Raw genomic sequence first — 20,749 nt, 5'->3', positions numbered from 1 at the left:
TTTGTTATCCCAGCTCGTGTCACTTCCATGTGTAATAGGGAAGAGAGAGACAGGTGACTCACTGTTCCAAGGAATTAAAGCAATTGAAGTAATGCCCTCATGCTAGATTAAATGTAATTTACCCCCAGAAAAACAAAACCAGCTACCCTTCAGGAATTGCATCAGCTCAAGGGAGAGATGGTGGCAACACTGCCTGGTTATATATTACCTGAGAAAAGCCAGAATCTTTCATCTGGCATGCTGAAAACGTGCTGCTCACTTTTGGTGGTCTCTGGGGCTGTGTCTCTTCTGGGCAAGAGCTACAGTCCCAGGAAGCAATACCATTTATTGCCAACAAATCTACTTCAGCTGGCCCTAATTCCTCTCAGGTGTGCTGAAGAGAACTTATGGGTTGGGGGTTAAGCTGGAACTCCACTCCATTTCCATGCTCTGCTGGGCCATGTGAGCAAAAGGATTTAGTCTCTATCTCTGAGAAATAAATCACCTCCCAACAACTCGGGATGCCAGTGGGCATGCACAGAGATTTGTAGTGTGCTCAACAAGGGCTACTGACAATATAAACAACTGCTGGAAATGCTACCAGATCTGATGCAGAACTAGGTATCTCTGAAAGAATAAGAGCAATGGAGAATCTGACCTTCAATTTCGATGGCAGTTTTTCTCCTGAGGGATTGTGAGATAAATTTCGAGGTGTAAAATCAGTTTTAGGTCAAAATATAATGTAAGCTGGGGTGCCGGAGAGGGTAACCACTATCTCAGAGAGTTTATTTTGGATCACACCACATAAGTCTGCCGCTTGACATCTTCCAAACTTCTCCCCATCATCTGAGCCCTCTACAATCAAGTAATGAAAATTATGTCTCTTAAAGTGCCAATATGCACATTAAAAATCAGCAGATCAAAGTAGACTCTAGGACAAAAAAATAATGTTTTCCTTCTTTAAAAAATTATTTCGGGAAACTGTATGGCTCAGGGGCTTGGTATTGGGATATGGAGCCTTTCATCGCTGATCCAAACATGACCCAAGTCAGTAGTGACCAAAAAAATGGTTACTGGTTGGCAGAAGCTTTGTGGCCTAGAGTATTTGAAATGAGTTGATGGTCTTAATCCAGTTCCCAGTGGATGACTATCCACATCACAGAAACCACCACCACAATTGGCACCCTCTTTGGCAGCCTTGGCAGGTTGGCCAAGGATTAAATAAGTACAGAGACTAAGCCACCCGCTTATGCCTAGCTAGAGGTTGCCCCTCTAGGTCATGGATGAGACATGAGGATGGGGTGGAGTGGGGAAGCTCACACACCCTCTGCTTGTGCTGTGCTGGTTTTGTGGGTAAGAAGAAGAATTCATCGTCCAGGGCTGTGATTCAGGCACCCTTCACAAGCAGTTTATTCATATACATGTGTTTAATTTTAAAAGGAGCCAGAAACTGAAAGAATTTCAGGATTTTTTTTCTCAAAAAATAAGGTGCCAATTTCTGGGGAATTCATCCAAGTCATGGTAGTTATGCCTGGGCTGCATCTGACCAAATGCACACAACCAAACTGTAAAGTGGCTCTGCTACGAGAAACATTCCTTTTGCTCTGCTGTGTTTTCAGTCAACATTTTAATTACCTCACAAGATGTTTTAGAGCATACATAATCTGTGCCAGCTATTGTCAGAAAGCTAAACCTGATTTCTAATTAGGTATACAATGGCAAACTATCATGTAAAAAACATCTGATACACCTCAAAAAATCCTATCTGGGCATAACAAAGAAAAGCAGGACTTTGGTTAGTGCTGAAAGAGGTCTTCAGTTTTGGAGAGGTAAAATGCACCAGCCTCTCTTTGCAAAAAACAGAACTCTCCTAACAAAATACTGTGAGCTAAATCCTGAAGTTATTCAGGTGATGTTTGGGCGGAACAAAGTTTAAACTTCAACTTCAGGCAGTACCTAGCTGGCTGTGAGAAGGGTAAATAGCACGAGCCTTGCGTGCACTTCCCTGCATGAAGGCACAGAGCCATCCTCCCCTGCTTGCAGGTCAAGCAGTGCTGGAAGAACTTTCCTGTGCACTGTCAGGAAAGACTTCCCCATAGTTGCAGAAGACTTGGCAGCCCTTCAAGCCACTTCTCAACTGTCTCATTTCTTGCCTCCTACAGCACTGCAGCAAACATGGCAAGCAATGACTGCTCTGCCCAAAGAAAGTCACAGAGAGCAAACTCTGCAATTCTCTGGAGGCCTCACTTTCCTACTCACCTCCCTGATAGCCAGGGCACTTCATTTTCTGTTGGACCTTGCTACACCAAATCTTTAATAAGAGGGTGTGACTGATTCAATCTCTACATTCCTTACCAGGGATAAGGCAGCAAGGCAAGCCAGCCTGGGACAGCACGGCATCTTCAAACTGCAAAAGGGAACTGTCATTTGATCTCTCCTGCTGTGTGGCCCTGACATGTTTAAGATTTAAAAGACCTTGCAAAATGGAAATCCCAGGAAGCAAAAGTGGCAAACTCTTAAAAGTTCTTCATCTCTTACACACAAAATGGACCATCTTGTCCAAGGCAGCCATTTCATTATTTGCACCTGAATCAATGCTCAGATTAATGGGTCTTCATGAAGGAAAGGTCCAGATTTGGAAATAAGTGGAGACCAAGGTGGTGAGAAGTAGGATCTCTTCCCTGTTAGTTGGAGCAACACCCCTCAGTCTAATTCATCTCCTGGCCCTGGTTGTCCACATGCTTCTCCCATGCCAATACATGTTAGGTGTGAAGAGCACCCTAATAGAAGTATTTGACCCAAACTGAACAAATTTCCTAATTTCAGTAAGACAGCACTTGAGGGTGTGGTTACGACAGAAAATCACACCCATGGATGCATCAGGAGCACCTGGCTGCACCTCATGACTCCTAATGTCTCAGGGGCACAATTATCTCATCAGGTGCCACCTGCCAATTCCTGTTGCTGAGGAACTGACTTTGGCACACTGCATAACTGGGGTGGGTAGAGGAGCATACAGGGCCAGGCACACATGCTTGTTTTAAGTGCATTCCTTAAAAGTGAATATTTACACCAAGAGGATACCTTGGCTCTGCTCAGAAGCGTGTCTGTATTTGGGGTTACAAAGGAAGGGGAAATTGCTGTTTCTGAATTCTGTCCTGCACCTCCACACCCGTGGCACACTTTGTGTTCTGGTTACTGGTTAATGAACATCCCTGAATTTGCCGTTCTCCATCCACATATTTTCCAACCACTCAGTGCATCCTACAAGCATCCCAAAGAAATAGACAAGCCTGCAAAACTTCTTGGCTGGCAGTTTTCAAAAAGCTTTGCCCTTTTTCTCCAAAGAGAGGACAAAGCCACAGTGAGATGCAGAATTTATAACTTCCAAAGTGCTCTGAACCATGAAAACAGCATACTGACTTCAGCAACAACAGCATGCATCTGGGTGAGGCTATGCCACACACAGCACCTCTGCATGCATGTCCTTCTCATCTCCCCTCTGTTCTTTTTCATCCTTAGTTCAAGGTGTGAAGCCTAAACTCAACACAACAATTAGTGGATTGTGGCCCAGCAAGAGAAGACAGAACAAACTTCTGCCTTGGCTGTGGAGCTTCTCTGGAACAATGGAGATCATAAAACACATGACAAAGCTCTGTGCCTAGAGGTAAGTTACTCTCGGTCGAAAGGATCTGTCTGGGGAACAATTTTTTAGAGATTAGCCTAATCCAGAGTCTGATGACCTTTAGGTCACAGTGCAAAGAACTTCCTCTTTGATACATCTTTTACAACATAACCAGAGTGACATTAACAACAATAACCTGACCCTATCCCTCCCCTCAGAATCACCTACCCTGGGCAGAGCTCCCCAGAGATAGAGTAGGCAGAGGAACAAAAGACTCCAGGGAGTCTACTAGGGATGTGCCAATCTAATTATTGTGGGCAGTGCCAATGAAAAAAAAGCTAACCAAAAACTGTAAAGCTAGTTGTACCCTTTAGGCCATGGGAGTGGAGAAAAAGGAATTTACTGTGAATCAGATGAGGCCATTTTTTTTTTGCGCTCCCACCCTCAGCCCTCTTGGTAGCGTCAAAGTCCACTGGGTTTGAGTGAGAGATTTAGCAGTAGTCCACAGCAGCAGGGAAGGGATTTAAGTCGCATCCTTTGCTTCTTGCTCACTGTGCTGCAGCAGAGCTGTTCTCAGCAAAATCATCCTCTTCTTTAAGGCTCAGCACAACAGACCTGATTCAGGAATGTTTCCCTTCCTTTTCACTCCCCTTGAATTTCTCACCCTGAGTCATCGGACTACAATATAACTTTAATGTGGAAAGTTTTGTGGGAACGTTTTGTTTTCTTTTAACTTCAGAAAATAAAAGGTACATCCAGAGGGGGAGAAAGTGTCTCATGGTTGAGAGGACTCTTTTGACCAAGGAGTCACATGGCTCCCTGGCAAGCAGCCAAAGAAGTCATGAGAGATGTGGCCATTTTCCTCAGCTCTCCCTTAACTATGTCCTGCCTGCTGCCCAGCACACCAGCGGCCACCTCATACCCCAAGGCCAGGAGCTCTCCGACGCCAAGACTTGCTCCATGATGCCCACAGTGGCTGTCTGGTTCCCACAGAAGGAGAAGGCACTGTCAGAAATGATGCCCCTGACTTTGGTGAGCAGCCCATTCCCCTGACCTCTCCCCAGGGCCAGGCTGGGCACGGTGCTGAAGAGATGCCGTGTTTCAGATGAGACACAATTGCTTGTGGTCAGAAAGAGAGTCACTGAAAGTAATGACGCGGCACTTACGCTGCGCTTTCTCTTTCCAAAGTGCTGTGGCAGCTCTTGCTCTTCTGCCCCTCCCCTACCTTCAAGCCTTGCCAGTGCTGTTATTGCCCTATTAAAGCTGTGGGAAACTGAGGCAGCAGAAGGCACGATACTGCTATTCAGCATCTCAGACATCGGCCCAGTCTTGGACCGTTCCTATCTTCACCACAGAGTGAAACCCACCATGGAAAAGTGCAATCTTTAGAGGGACTGGCCCTGGCCATGGTCCAGACCAATTAGAGATGTGCTTGGGCTTTTCCAGATGCTTTCCTGCCTTGCTGCCAGGAATGTCAGGACTGGTGCTGGTCCTGCATGTCCATACAGCTTATCTTTGCCCAATTCACTTGAATACTGGTAGGAGTAATTCACTTACAATCCCTGAATGAAATAAATTATTATTAAATAGTAGTCACATTTGATAATTATGTCTTACTTCAACCAGATTAGGAAGGTGCATATGATATCCAGTCCCAGTACTGCAGCACTTCAAAATTTTAAATTAGATACAACTCAAAACATTTCCCAGGCCCTGCTTGCATGCAGACAGTGGTTTATATCTTTCTGGCTTATGCTTACTTCCAGCTTTGGAGTGCTCTGCAATACCTCACACGCAACAGCAAATGCTGCAAGGCTTTTTGATGTGCTTCTCCCCTCAAAAAATTAAATAAGGTTTTGGATTTATGTCTGGTCTTGCTGATTCCAAGGGCCATGATTCTTTCAGTGGGCCATGGAACTGATTTTGGGGTTTGTCTGGCAGTGCCTCCTATTAATATGGTCTTCACTGTATGTTCTTGTGAACTATGGCCAGATTCCCTATAAATTGCATAAAATAGCAGTCTGTGTCAAGGCTGCATTCAAATGGATACTGTAAGAAATAGGCTGGTGCTGAATTTCTGTTTCGTACTCCTCTTCATTGCACTGGAGTCACACCATTGACTGGTGCAAAGTTACTCCTGCTTTATTAGCTTGCTGAGCTGTGGCCTCAGAGGAGAGAAGCCTCAGGCCCTTCACACTTAAAAGACAAAATGTAAGAGCTTCCCAAAACGCTACACAGTGATGGCCATTCAGAAGGAAATTATTTTGAATGCCTTTGTTGTGTATTCCAAGTACGTGCTGGTGGAGACGCAACTCACCATCATTACTTTTTGCATCACAAATCTGCCAGTAAAGTCCACAGAGTTCCATCAGCTTTGAAAAAGGTGCCACTGCCTAGTAACAGTGGGCATGTAACAGTGTTCAGATAAAACATTTGGGATGCACAGGAACCAGGGAACTTGGTGCCACTACACAGGGAAAATTCTTCTGCCACCTATCAAACACCTGACCCTCACTTCTGCCCTCACTTGCACACTTGCTATACCACTGGATGTCTTTTTTCTCCGTATTAGGAGCTCAGGGTAAAATCTCACCTTGGACAAAGAGCTGTAACAGATTGTCACCGTGATGATTAAGTGGAAATTTTGCACTAACGTGAAGTTTGTCATTTTTTTAAGGGAAATCTGATCCACAAGCATAGGCTGGAACAAAAATAAATGTTCAAAACCGTAACAGCGATAAGGGTAGAAACTGTATGTGCTATTAAAATTATTTCCAGAAAAAAAAGACACAGTAACTCTCTGATTTACTCTCTCTTGAGATTTTCTAGAGAAGGTATGATTTGCTGAAAAATAATTCGTAGGTGATAATCATCTTACTATCAGATCCTAGTGGAAGAAAGATGTTTTTATGATGAGAGCAACTATTTGGCTTTAACTATCTTAACTTCAAAAAACTCCCCATGCTCTGTTAGAACTGAAGAAGGTAGCAAACTTTCTGCTCCATCCAGAGAACTGACTTTTAGAAAGAAAGCCCAAGAGGAAAGCATATAAAAAGCAACTCAACATGTTATCTAAAGGTTTGTCCTAAAAGCATTTTGGCAGTAATGGAAGGAAGAAGCCATAGAAATGCATACAGACAGAAAAACCTACTGGGCAAATATCTAGGTCTCTATATCTAGAATTTCTTTTCATTTTTGCTAGTGCAGAATTTGCGACGCTCCTTAGGCATATGTTGTAGCAAAAGCAAATACATAGGAATTGTCTTGGCAAGAAGTTAACAGCAAGTTCTATGCAGCTCTTCACAATGGAGAGAAAATACATCCTTCTACATTTGGGGGAGGATTGAAGGGACAGCAAAAGAGTTATAACAGTTATAACATATAAGTTATAAGAGTTATAACAACCCTTAAAAGACTGAAAGACATCCTCTAGAAACATGCCTTCCTTGGCTTTTCTTTCAGAGTACTCCTGTGCCTACATTCCTGGACTTTCTTATCCTCCTACAGAATTCTAGGCTTGTATACCTGAAGCTTTCAGAGACAAGTTTCTTCAGCTCATTGACAGCGTATTCACATGTGCATGGCACAATTCCAGAACAAAAAAGTCATGGAAATTTTGCATTTCAGTCATGGTTCTCACAGACAGAGGCCTGTCTGGTTCTCATAGAACCCTTCCATGCGGACTTTTACTGTAACACTGTGCAAGTTACATACCTGGGGTAGGTTGGAGAGATGCTCTACAGAAGGGCAGTGAAGCATCAAGGGGAAAAGAGCAAAAATCATGAGAAGAACCAAACAGACAGGTGAACCTCTATTGCAAAAATACATCTGTCAGGTAATTAACAGGTAGACATGCTTTGCCAGCAGTCATGAAAGGCACTGGTGAGAGTCCACGGAGGGTAAAACAACATGCAAAAGTTGTGGGCTGAAGAAATTGAGCTTGCAACATTAACCAGTTCTGTAACTCACAGTGTCAGCACATCTGTAGAACTCCTTTGATCTACAGTTGGTCCTAGGTTTTTATTGCTTGGGGTAACTTGGGAGGACTAGAGAGTTAAACTGTATTTTGGGGTCAGGAGGCTCTCTGGCTGCCTTTCAGCCCAATTACACAGTCCCGTGCACTGAAAAAGGCTATGACACCATTCTACCCTCAGCATACCACATTCCAGGTACACATGATGTTTTTCCCATTGCAGAAAAGGTGTTTGTCAGTCTAACTGTATAATTGCAGGTCATTTTGTTTAGCTCTTTAACACCTTTTTTCAAAGTCACTTTTCTGAGGGATTAGCCTTGTTGGGTGTTTAATATGCAAACACATCTGTATTCATCCTTACCTAACCATCTGAGTATTTCATATTGCTTTGTGTTCAGCTTTTATTTTGTGTTAGTAATACAACATATGTAGTAATTCCATGCTGTCCTGCCATTCTGCACATTCTGGATTCTAATTTCTAAAGTAATTTTGGGTTTTTTTTCAATTTCAAGGTGTGCTGATTCCTGGAATTTGATTGTTGTAAAGGATTAAGACAGTTTCCTTCATCCAAATGCATTTGGATTCAAGGATATTCAGGACTCAAGTGCTTGATCTAGACCTTGGCAGGGAGAGGAGTGGCCAGTCACAGATTTACCAGAGTTCTCTGGTTTTAGACAGGGAATTTTATTCTGGGTCTCACAGTGCTGGACTTTGCCTTCTAGAGCTACCAAGAAATCATATCACAATCATTGTCTCATCTTCATGTAGCTGCTTCAATATGTGGAAATATCCCATGTCAGACAAGTAAGCCAAGCTTATGGCAGTCCAGCATAAAAATATTCTTTATCTTTCTTTTTTCTGCTGAGCAAAAGCACTAGCTTTAGATGAGCCTGAAAATACTTTATACTCTTTGAAGATTCACCTTTTCTGTCTATAAGTGAACATATCTTTGAGAGATGGTAAAGTGGAAGGAAGTCTTATTACAAATCCTCTTATAGGGAATCATTATTACACTACTACGTAAAAGAAGAATCTAATGATCTCAACAGAGCTCTTCTTGGGCATTTTACACTGCATAACTAGAGGCTGAGAGAGCAAGCTTGCCCTAAAGTCCCAGTTATAAAATGAACAAGATGCAAAAGCAGGGAAATGATGGATTAAGACTCCGGCTCAGTGACTGAGCCAGAGACAATCCCATTCCCGTAATAGCCAGTTTAACCACAGAGGTTGATCCCGCCCTGATCCAACCAGGATGGGAAGAGTGGGCCAGCCTGTGTAATTCTGACTGCACCAGCTAAAGTAGGAGCATCAGTCAGGCTGGTTAGCATTACTGGTGAAGCTGTGCCCACTATCCCCTTGAAGGCTCTGCCTCATTGAGCAGTTGGGTTGTTCTCTGCCTCTGCAGCTCCCTCCAGAACTGATGAATTAAGAGGCAAACTACAGAGACTCTCTACAGCAGTCCTAATCTAGGGATTCAGCATGACCACTTTCCTGTAGACATATGAACAATCAGCATTCCTTCTAATCTGCTTCCCACAAGTGTTAAGAAGCCCTGTTGTTAAGGACACAGAATTGTAAGGATGTGGAAGCACCAGTAGAATGAATGCAAAACATGCAGAGGATTTTTCTTCCCTACATTTCCTAACCAAGGAGTTTATCTATTCACCAATATAAATGATCTGCTGCATTATGGTGTTAGAGAATGTATCTGCTTTGAAGATTTGTGCTGCTATCACTACATACACACACATACTTTTAAGAGTTATTCCAAATCATTTTAAAGCAAATAACTGAAGTAACTGTATCAATGTGCCAGCAGATAATCCCCCAAATACACTTCTTCAGAGCCGACTCTCATGTTGCTGGTGAATGCATCCAGCTCTAAATAAGATGAACAGTGAAAGAGGTGCACTAATGGAAAACTGACAAGCACCATCTTCATAAGAAGCAGTTAAATATGTGTATGTATACAGACACATGCACACTCCCACATGCACTGCAAGAAACAGTGCCAGTGTTCTGCATAATCCTGGCATTTAGACATTTATACTAATTACACTGATATTATTTAATGGCAGCCTTTTACTTTAAATATTTAATTGGATTACCAAAATACATCCAGCATTAAAATGCATCAGCTATTGGAGCCACAGTCAGTTTTCTTTTTCAGAGAGTCAGACACTAATTTCTTCTGGTTGTAAAAACGTTCAATGTAAAATTTTGGCAGGCCAGAGGTTACCAGACAAGCACACTGAAGAAGATGACTTTATCAGATAGCACACTTACAATATAAAAATCAATTTTATAAAGGAGTCTATTTTAAAATTAATTTGGATGTAGATGACTATAATTTAACTTTCTACCGAGCTATTGCACAAAAAAACACTGAGATGTGGTGCCCGTTACATTTCATTTCACCATTGCCTTTTCCATCCCAAAAACCCCGTTTCGTCAAAATCCCATTTCATCACAATGGGATTTTTGCCTGACAGAGTTTCTCACAGAATAACAGAGCAGCATCCCATTTCCCCTGGCCTGCATTCCCCGCACCAACAGAGACTGAGCACGGACACCCCACACTCCATTTGCTTGCTCGCCCTCTCTGTCCCTGAAGGAGCAGCAATGCAAAATGCAGAAGCCAAAAGATGTTACAGATCTCGGTGAAAATTAACATAACCATTGACAGTCCCTGAGAGCTCACTAAATAGCAGCTTGGGAAGCATCCTCCCCTCCGGAGAGCGAGGGTAGCAGAAACAGACACGAGCAGATAATGCTCCAACAGGCTCTACTATGCTTTAATCTTCAAAAGCTACCATTAGTAAGCCAGAGAAGTATATTTACCCACCAGACAAACACCACAAGTTCAGTAGGCTACTCTCCATTAAGCACTGAAATAAAACCCCTCTTTCTTTTCACTTCCTACGGACAGTGAGGCGAAGCACCGCAGCCCGCCCGGCTCTCCCGCCCTCTGGGAGGGATGGGGGGGACACAGCGGAGATGGAGCAAGTGTGGCCGGGGGCTGGGGCCGGGGATGGCACGGAGGAGAAGAGCGGGGTCGGATCCGGGGCAGCCTGTCCGCGGCGGCCCCGGGCGCGCTGCTTTCTCCCCGGGAAAGCAGCCGGCTCCGTCCCTCCGGAGTGATGGATGGAGGGAGGTGCGCGTTGCTTTGGGGCTCCGCTTTGTTGGGTTTCACCTCCTGATCCCTTTCGCTTCTGCTCTGCTGGGCTACAATAGCCACCTCGGCTCCGGCTCCGCGGGTCCAGCTCCGAGTGACCTGCCGCGGAGGGGATGAACTGGGGACGGCCCAGGGAAAGGCGAGAGAGTACTATTTATCCACCACAACTTCTCATTGTCGCGGGGTAGCGCTCAAAAGATCCCCAAGCAGTTGGCTTTAAATAAAGCAGGCATTGCTTCCCTTGTATTTCCCCTCAGCCATCGCCTTAGTATTATTATTATACTTCTATAGCTTTTGCTTTCGGACCTTATAATTATGTCACACAGCAAGGGAAACCGCCAGCATCCCAGCATCTGGTGTGCGGTTGCAAACTTTTGTTTTAAGATTTGAACTATTTATAGAAGGAAAGCTTTGTAGGATAGTAATTTCCTACGGTTTTGAGAAAAATATGGCTACGCTTATATTAAAAGGGTGTATTTATTTATTTATTACAACTCCTTCCTCCTGTATTAAAAAAAAAAATTTAAAAACCTACAAAAAAACCCCAACCAACCAAAGATAGCACGGCTTGCTTTTTTACAAGCCATCGGTCACCTACGCAGCAGACATATCCCGCCTGTGAACAAGAAACAGACAGCTCTAGCTGAAATAATCTAACGTGCTTCCATAAAACTAAGCGCTTTTAAAAACTGGTGGCCAAGACATGTGCATTTCATTAAGAATTAAGAATGTAGAAATAGGCTTTTAGTTTCTTTTAATGGGTGTGTTTATTCCTACTTTTCTCCCATAGCAGTAGAATATGTTTTTTCCATAGCCCACAGAAAACAGACGGACACACACAGAGAGGAACGCACACGTGCTTGTTTATGTGCATGTGGTCCTGTGTGCGCATACCGAGAAAAAACACAAATATATATAAATACACATACAGTTCAGGGATAGGACCTAAAATTCGTATCCGTCGGGGCACAAAAAAACTGAGGTCGGCTTGGGGGTTGGTAGAGTAGGGAAAACCGTTCGGCTCCGGCAGCCGAGATAAATGCGGGACCGGGGATGCCAAAGCGGGGTTCAACATCACCGACAGGGGTGAACCCCTCTGCCGCATCCCCGGCAGCCTGGGCAGGCACCGAACCGCACCAGAGCACCCCTGGGCCAGATCCCCGCGTTCCGGCACGGAAACTCTTGCCCGGGGATGGGGGATGCTCAAGGGAGGGAGAAGTCTTCCCGATTTTAAAGAGGCTCCCTCCGCCGGGTACCTGCCGCCCCAGCGCCCTCCTCTCCGCACGGCTGCCCCGCGGCGCGGCCAAGTCTCCTCCGGACTGCAGGAGAACAGAAACCCTTGACAGTCCCCCGGCAGCCCCTCCGGACCCCGGCTGCAGTCCCAGACGGGCCCGGCTCCGCTCCGGCCGGCGCGGGGACCCCGGCCCACCACCCCCGCCACCCTAACGCGGCGGCCGGCGGGCACAGAGACCTGCCGGGGGACCTGCAGGAGGACGACGGCCGACACTCTCTCCGCAGCCCTCACGGACTAGCCCAGCTGCTTCTTATCCACCGCAACGATAGATACAGATATAGATATTAAAAAAAGAGACCGAAATTCCTCGCAGTCCCACCCACCGACTCTCATTTCCCCCACCCCTACCTCCACCCCCTTCCTCACAAGGAAAAGGTCCTGGAGCCAGCTCTAACTGCGGGACGGGAGATCCCTCCGGAGCGAAAGCAGCCGGCCGGCGAGCGCATCGGCGGCGGGGGCTCTCCGCGGGCGGCCCGGGCTGGGCGCTCGCCGCCGGCTCCCCGGGATCTCCTCACACATACAGCCTTCCCCCGACGGGCGCGAAGAGATGCCCATCTCCGGTTTGGCAGGAGGAGGAGTCGGGGTCGGAGTCCCCAGGGGAGACGCCGGCCGCTCCGCGTCCCGTTGCCCCGCCGCCCTCCCAGGTGCGCCGCCCCCGCTGCGGGCACGCCGGGCCCCGGCCTCGCCGGCGGGGCAGCCCCGGGAGTTACCTGGCGGTGCGTCCCTTCCCCCGGCGGGGTCCGACCAGCAGCGCCAGCACCGCCACCAGCACAGCATCTCCTCCTCCTCCTCCGCCGCCACCACCACCACCATCCTCACCACCACGCACCGCACGGAGCTGCCGCCCGTGCTGGCTTCTCCCGGCTCCCTCTGCTCGCTCTGCGCATTGCCCCTAGGTAGCTGCTAGTGGGGGCATTGCAAACAGTATTTGAAAAAAAAAAAAAAAAAAAAAAAAAAAAAGTCTGGATCACTTACAGGTAACTCCCACTGGTAAGGATGAGGAAAATCTGAGGGTAATACACTGAGAGTAACACACTGCGAGATGAAAAAAGGATCATGGCTGAATCCCGTTTACACTCTTGAGTTCGCTTCCTTGGTTATTCCTTTCTGGCCCCCCCTGGTCGTAATTCCCCACCCTTTTTGGTGTCAGCTGTGGCTTGAATCTGAGTTGGAATCCAGTCCCTTGGGCTTGGGGGGCCTTTGTCTGTTTGTTTGTTTGTTTGTTTGTTTGTATTGTTGTGTGTAGTATTCCCCTGGTGCTAATGCTGCTCCCTGTGCAGAGTGTGTGCTGCTGCTGCTGCTGCTGCTCTCGCTGCTGCTGCTGCTGCCTCTGGGCTCCTGCCTGTCATGTCTCAGTGGTTGGAAGTTGTTACAGTGGGTTCTCGTGTTGGAATGAGGATGGTTTAAGGGATTTGGATGGCAGAAAGTGCCTCTCTCTCTCTCTCTCTCCCTCTCTCTCTGTAACTCTCCTGAGACCCGGGGCTGCCATTGGGCAGTCAGTCACTGCAATCCGCCTACTTTTTTTCTCTCCCTCTCCTTTTTTTTTTTTTTTTTTTTTTTTTTCCCTGAGGGAGGATGACAATGGAAAGACACTGATCTAGCCCGGGCTGCAACGAATCCGTGCTCCCTGGCTCAGCCCTCGCTGAACGCTTCTCCTCTCATACAAGCACTCCTTTCGCGCTCCGTGGGGCATTTTTAACTCCCCCCAGCGCTCCGTGGGTTGAGAGCTCCCTGCGTCTGTGTCTCCTCAGCTCGCCCTGGGAGAGACTGAACGAGCTGGCAGCTCCCAACTCCACTCTCGGTAAATTGCTTTTTTGTGGCCGGCTGTCCCAGTTCCACTGAAGGGTTCCGTCCTCCCTCCAGCCTCGGTGGGAGTTTGGCTGTTGTTGTACCCCGATGTTAAAAATTAGGCTTCGATTTCAGGAGCAACGACAAGAAAAAAAGGAACATGTATGTAGTCATAGCCTTACTGAGTGCGAAATAAAGACATGCACACTCGTAGCTTCCTGGAGCGATTTGGTTTCGCGTGAGAGCAGGGAAGGGAAAGGACTAGTGTGGAACAGCCGCTGAAGTGAGCGAGCCGGGAGCCGCTGGCGGTGGCTCCTGGCTCACCACACCTCTCGCCATCTCCGTAGAAAGAGCTTTCGTCTCCGCTCTTCCCTCTCCGTCTCTCTTTTCCGAGAAGATGCAAGTCCGAAGAGACGTTTCCCGGCAGGTTAGTTGCCTCTCCCCCGCCTTCCCCCTGAGCGGAGCTACTCCTGTCACTTGGCACCGCCGCGCCCCGCCGCAAAGAGATGCTCGACCCTTCCTGCTCCGGCTTGCGGGTGCCCTTCAGCCCGAGCAGCCCAAGGCGAGCAGGAGACAGTCGTTCTTCCTCTGCTTTGCTGGGCGTCTGTCCTTTATTTCGGAAATGCGGAGAGCAATGGTGAAGCAGGTGCGCTGCGGATACCGGGGCTGGCGGTTGAAAACGAACCCCAAAAAAGAAACGGCCACCGAAGACACTTAAACCGAAATGCAGCTGAAATGAGCAAGAACCAGACTCCGAAGTGTCCTCGGTCTGTAAATGTTCGTCTCAGGTGGATTGCCTAATGACTGAGGAAGACGTCTTGGCTAAGAGTTCTACCAAACACCCTGGTAACACCTCCTCCAGTTAACCAGTCCCAGAACATGGGTGCAGCTATCTCAGCGACACAACGAAATATTCCCTCAGATGGAACGGGAATTGCAGAACTGGTGCAAAAACGTTGTATGCCACTCAATATGCGATAAAAATCTTCTCGGGGTTTGGTTGCTTTAACCAGTTTCATCTGCAAGTTCAGCACAGACGTTGGGGCAGTCATTGTCCCTTCGAGAAACGCTGATCTCGATTCACAAGAGACGGAAGCTTAAACTTTTCAACGATTATTTGCATCCCAGAACTGTCTTATTCGTAATTATTTAAGATTCTAAAATGGACGTATTTATACTTTCTGTAAGTGTGCATGCAAGTCTATATATAGCAAAAGACTTAGAGATATGTATCTCCTGCAGTGCCCTTTCCCCTGCTAGACATGTGGCTGGGGCAACTCTGCTGAACGTAAAAACAGGAGAACGAGTAGCCACTTTGAATGTTTTATTTCTAGCATTTGTTTCTCTTCGGATAGGTATTTTAAATGAGCGTCTGCTTTTAAAGATGTGCCTGCGGGGGGATAGGAGGGGTAGAGCGAACTGTAAAAATGCAAAGTAAATGCTAGCACTGGAAAACTTCGGACTTGTGCTGGGAAAGTTTGACCTATTCCACCTGCTACCAAGACGGTTTGCCAATTTCAGCAATTTTCAGGTTGAAACTGACTTTATCCACAGATTTGTTGTGTAGGGGAAGAAAAGTCGTCTAAAGAAACCAAACCGTGCAGGTTTTTTCGGGAAGTTAATATTTATTCTAAAATCCCGGGCCAGTTATTACGTCGAGAAATTACTGATGATGAATGATGATGAGGAGGAGGAGGATGACGATTATGACGACAATGATGACAATAACCTTGTAAATTCCATCCAAATGGTTTCCATACGTATGTCAGCCGAGGCAGCTAGAACCACACTCATTGAAGACGAAAACATTCCTTTCAATAAAATGTCACACAGGAAGAGAGGTTTTGTCGGTAACGTCTAATATGGACACTTCAGCATCTGTCGCTCATTTTTCCACAAACAGCTGCATTTTGGACAAAATTAGGGAGAATTACACTGAAATAGTTGCCGACACTATAGTCGGGCATGCACTAATAAACTCTTTGTTTTCTTGTGGTTTTTTCTTGTTTTTTTCCTTCTTCTTTATTTTTTTTTTTTTCTCCTATTATCTATCTATTTCCAGCCGCTGTTCCTTTTTTACCCCAAGTCTGGGGAGAGTCCGTACGTCGGGCAGAAGGGCACGTCGGAAGCCGGGAAGGCGCTCCAGGCGGGCAACACACCGGGTCCTGTCCGGGCGGAACCGTTCATTTCTTGCATCTCACCGAGCTGCAAGTCAGGTGCCCGGGGAAAGAAGGCAACAATGAGTCGCAGAATGAGCGATTACCGGCCGATGGGAGAGCAGGGAAGGCGGTGGCGGCAGCACAGCGGCAGGTGCCCGTGGAGGGGCGGGGGAGCGCACGGTCCCGCCGGCAGGACGGCGCCAGGCAGCCCCGGGCCGCGGCCGCACCTTCCGGCGCTCCGGGCGGGAATCGCTCGGGTCTCCTCTCGGGGCCTCGCCGCGGGTCCCGGCGCTCCACGTGCTGCCCGCCCTCGAGGCTGAGCTCTGCCGAGGGCCGGGGGGACAGGACCGACCCTGGCGGGCTCCCCGCGGCCGGACAGCTCCGGGGACGGCGAGGGGGGCAGGATTTCGTTGGTCTTTCCTGCAAATGCCGCAAAGCCAAGGCGAACTTCGCCGCAGGGGAGGCGAGTGAGACTGGCTCTCACGCTCCCCACCGCAGCCATCCCTGGGAGTCCGTAGAGGGTGCGGAGCGCCCCGGCCTTCCCAGAATGGGCCGGAGACCCCGACGCCCGTAGCTCTTTGAGCCCACAGCTCGAATGGGCACGAAAGAAGCGTCCCTGCTGCCCCCCAAAGGGGTGCTGACACCTCTCGTTGCTCGTTTGGGCAGCGCCAGCTCCCGCCGCCCCACCCCTCTAACATCATAGTGACCTTCTCCCCGCGAGAAAAGGGGGTCTTCCCCGCTCCCTTTGGAGCTGCCCGGCTGTCACCCTTCTTTTCCTCCAGGATAAAGAGGAAAAGGGTAAGGTTTTCCCCCAGATCTCTGATCCGGATATTGTCCGTGACTTCATCTTTCTGAAAGACACATCACCCATCCGCAGAGCTTCCGCTGTGATTTGCGTCTGTGGCACTGCTGTGAACTTTAATTTCTGACTTATTTATTAATTAAACGGTATCCGAATGCTCTGCGATCTTGGCAGGAAATATTTCTGTTTCAATCCTGCCTGAGGTCAATATTTCATGTGACCTGTTATCGCGGGGGGTTACATGAAGTCAGCAAGGCTGCAGGTGTTTTATGATTCGGTGCCTGAAATGTCATCGACAGAAAGGATAAGAGATGCTTCACCTCACTCCTCTTTCTCCAGCAAACTTGGGGACCGGAAATAGAAACCGGAACAACGGAAGATCCCCGAGAGGAAGGACTACCTGAGTGGGACCCTGCTTTCTTCTCCTAAGTGGAGGAGATAGTGGCTTCTTCATGCGACCCTGCCATGTCACCCCATGCAACACCCCGGCCCGTCCAACAGCTATATGTATTGCGTTGTTTTCACTCCCCTCGGTGTCACGTTTGCCATCGAAAATGGAGCTTTCAACACGTTGTACTAAGACACGAAGACGTGCTCAGCAGCAATGAAAAAAAAAAAAAAAAAAAAAAAAAAAAAAAAAAAAAAGAAAAATTCAACAACAAAAACCAACCTGCCAAGCCTCCCCTCCTTGCCGTGGCTGACACGACGGCTAGAGAGCCTGCCCGCTGAAAATCAACAGAATGCCCTGGAAAACATTTTATCCACCTTCACCTCCCCCTTTTCAAAGCAAAGAGCTCACCAGAAAAGGCATCATTACACCCAAAGGATATGGTTTCAACAAAATGGTAGTTCCAGTGGCTGATGAAAGAGGAAATAATTGCATCCCACATGCCTAGCCTAGAAGTAGCCCTGGATCTCGGAGCAAATTTCTCTCCTATTGTTCAGAGAAAGTGAAGTATCCTCATCGCCTTACAGGCATGGTGATGGATCTGATAGGGTTCCCGCAAAGGCTTTTACTGTTCCTGATGTCTGCTCTGTTTTACTTCCAGTCTCAGTCCAACAGCATTCTTGTGATTTTTGCTCTGAATTCCCATCTAAAACAGCCAAAATCAATTTCGAAGAGAGATCTGCCTTCCAGACTGCAACATGTACCCAAATCCTCTGTCCCCTCCCGCCGCAGGGAAAGCAGTAGCTGTACCATTGTCCTTATTTTGCAAAGCGTTTTCTTTGAGCTCTCCTACCTCTCTGTGAGGGATATGCTTTACAAAGTCCTCACAATATTGATGTAGATTTGGTACCCTGACATCGCTTTATTTATGGATACACAGCCTCAACAAATTCACTACATGTCTAAACTCCCGTCAATCGGAGCCTAGAGGGGGACAGAGCCCATCGCTGCCGACCCCGGCTACGATAAAGAGCGGCGCAGGTTCCCGGCCCCGCAAAGGTTAGAGCACTGAAAGGACCTGTCTCCAGGCAGGATCGGAGCTACCCCCGGGCACTTGGCTCAGCCGGTCAGGGGCGGAGGCGGGCTCCCCACCGGGACAGGGCAGGGGGCAGCGCGGAAGGCATCTTCCGTGCCCCTTTCCGCATCCGCGTATCCCCCGCGGGTCGCCTCCGGGGCAGCGCCGAGCTCCGCCGGCCACCGCGGCGGCACCTGCGGCTGCAGGGGCGGGCCGAGAGCCGTGCCAGAAATACCTAAATAAGCAAACAAAAAGGGATGCGATCCGGCTGGTGCCCGCCGAGCAACCCGCTGGGAACCCTCCGGGAAGCAGCCCGAGGGTCTCGCCGGTACCCTGTGAATAGGACAGCTCTGCCTTTGCCGCCCGCAGCTGCGGGAGCTCCCGATGGGGCATACAGATCCCGCCGCTCCCCTTCTCATCCCCGAGGAGCCCAGTTTAATTCCTTCCCCCCTTAATCCTTTAACCTTAATCCTTGGCTCTGGCGCGCTCCCACTTGCACATTCCCTCCCTCCCTCCCTCCCTCGCCCCCTCCTCCCGCCGCTGCCCGGGCTGCTGACAGCGGGGACGGACTGTTCGGGCCGTCGTGCGCGGAGCAGCGCCCGCGGCGGCGGGTCCGGCCGGCAGGGCCGGGCCGGGCCGCTCCTCGCTCCTCGTCACCCTCCCGCTCCGCTGCCCCGGCCGGGCTCCAGCCTGCCCGCCGCTTTGGGGAACTGTGCCCGTCTTCCTGCCTTTGGGAGCTGCCCTTTGACTTCCCCCTTCCTCTTCCATGTATTGATTTCAAGGTGGGAAGAGAGTATTTTTGGATTGCATCTCACCTTATGTATTCTTGATCATTAAAAAAAAAAAAAAAAAAAAAATCCCGCAGCTATGCAAAGACAGGATCTTTAAAGAGTTTGTAGCTCGACAGGTAAGGACTCGGCCGGGGCTCAGGAATGTGGAAATTCAACTCAAGTCAGCCTACTGCGACGAGCAATATTAATAAGGGCATACAGGCACTGGGGGGAGAGGCAGAGAGAAAGAGGGCGAAACTTGGCAACCAAAATAACCGCGTGCTCTCGATTGCGGTGATCAAACACCGAGGAGCAAACAGCGGGCTCCCCGGGAGCCCCTGCCGCACCCTCCAGGGCCCCGGGCCGGTCCCTTCGCCGGAGCCCGCTTGGCTTCCCGGGAGCACCAGTGCAGAGGTAGCCGGACCAGTTGTCAAGTTAATTTCAACACGTCCGTGTGATGGATAGAAACGCAAATTGTGTCTAGGCCTGCATAAACCAAATCCCTGAGCGCAGGTTCAGAGCAGGGATTCCCCTCCTCCCGCCCCTTTCGCCTAATACCTCAGCTCTGCCCTATTGTCCCAGCAGCAGCGCCTGAGTTAACTCTGTCAGGCTGCCTTTTCTTTTTTTTTTTCTTTCCTCTGAGGGTACTGTAAGCCAGAGATAATATTTAAGTTCGCTTAAGCAGTACAAAATAAAAGGATCCGTCATCACCCACGACCGGCTCCCTGCAGGCTCGGGGCGGGCTGACTGCCCCGCCGCCGGGCATGGTCCGGGACCGGGGGAGACCCACGGCCGTGCTTCGGGGGGCTGCCGGCGCTTGGACACCCGGGGACGGAAAGGGAAATAATAACCTTTTTTTTTCTTTCTTTTTTTTTTTTCTTTTTTTTTTTTTTTTCTCTGCGATATTTTGTTCCCAGCCTCGCACTAACGTGACCCAAAACCAAGGAGATTTGTCGTGCAGAAGGACTTACCCTAATTTGACATAGATGACTCCAAAGCATAGAAACACGTAGAAAATCCACTTCCGAAAGTTTCTGTGCATGATCTAGAAAATGGACTGAGCCATAAAAGTTGCACAAAAAGCCGAAGTGATCGTGTCGATTAAATCCCAGTCAAGAGCATTGCTGAAGCTACCCAGAAGCAAAGCCGGCCGAGCTGTAAAAAGTCAACTCCGCGCAGATAGGCAGCTCTTCCCAGAGCCATGGTGACCGAAACCGGCTCCGATATTAAAGCTAAAGAGCAAGAAAAAACGGAAAGGGCTGCTCAAAACAGTAAAACAAAACCCTAAGACAGACAGTCTGAGGGAGAGAATGAGCAAGCACAGATCTTGATCAACTGCCTCATAGAGCCCTGAAGTTCAATCTGTTTTTACTTGTTCTGACTTCCCCAGGTAACACTACGTATCTTGCAATCTATGGCTCCAGGTAGGAGGATCTATCTTTCTCTTTCTCTCTCTCTCTCTCTCGCTCTCTCTCTCTCTCTCTCTCCCTCCCGCTCTTCCCTCCACCCTGCATGTGTCAGGATCTAATACATATCTTATCTGTGTGTGCGTGTGCGAGCTGTGCGTGTGTTTGTGTTTCAAAAGGCATGTCCTTAAGCCGCAGTGTTGGGGAAAACACATGAAACGTATCCAATAAGGGAAATAAAGGACTCGTCCCCTCAAACCGAAGCATTTTTTCATTTCCTCTAGTATGGTAACGCGGCAGGATTTCCAATATACG

The 20,749-nt window shown here is 48.3% G+C and overlaps 1 protein-coding gene across 2 annotated transcripts in view; it reads right to left on the bottom strand.

Annotated features, from left to right (window-relative positions):
* Nucleotides 1-20,378, bottom strand: part of WNT7B (Wnt family member 7B) — a 92,911-nt gene extending 72,533 nt beyond the window's left edge. Inside the window, exon 1 of one of the 2 annotated variants that reach the window (XM_056516193.1) lies at nt 20,000-20,378. In XM_056516193.1, the coding sequence (XP_056372168.1) occupies nt 20,000-20,070 (71 nt within the window). In that variant the 5' untranslated portion in view covers nt 20,071-20,378. Of the gene's footprint in view, nt 1-13,021; nt 13,105-19,999 lie in introns of those variants that run through there. The other variant, XM_056516188.1, reaches the window with a different exon arrangement.
* Nucleotides 20,379-20,749: the final 371 nt, after the last annotated feature.

The sequence above is a fragment of the Oenanthe melanoleuca genome, chromosome 1A (genome assembly GCF_029582105.1).
Source record: "Oenanthe melanoleuca isolate GR-GAL-2019-014 chromosome 1A, OMel1.0, whole genome shotgun sequence".
Classification (NCBI taxonomy): domain Eukaryota; kingdom Metazoa; phylum Chordata; class Aves; order Passeriformes; family Muscicapidae; genus Oenanthe; species Oenanthe melanoleuca.
This window is presented reverse-complemented; position numbering and strand designations above follow the sequence as displayed.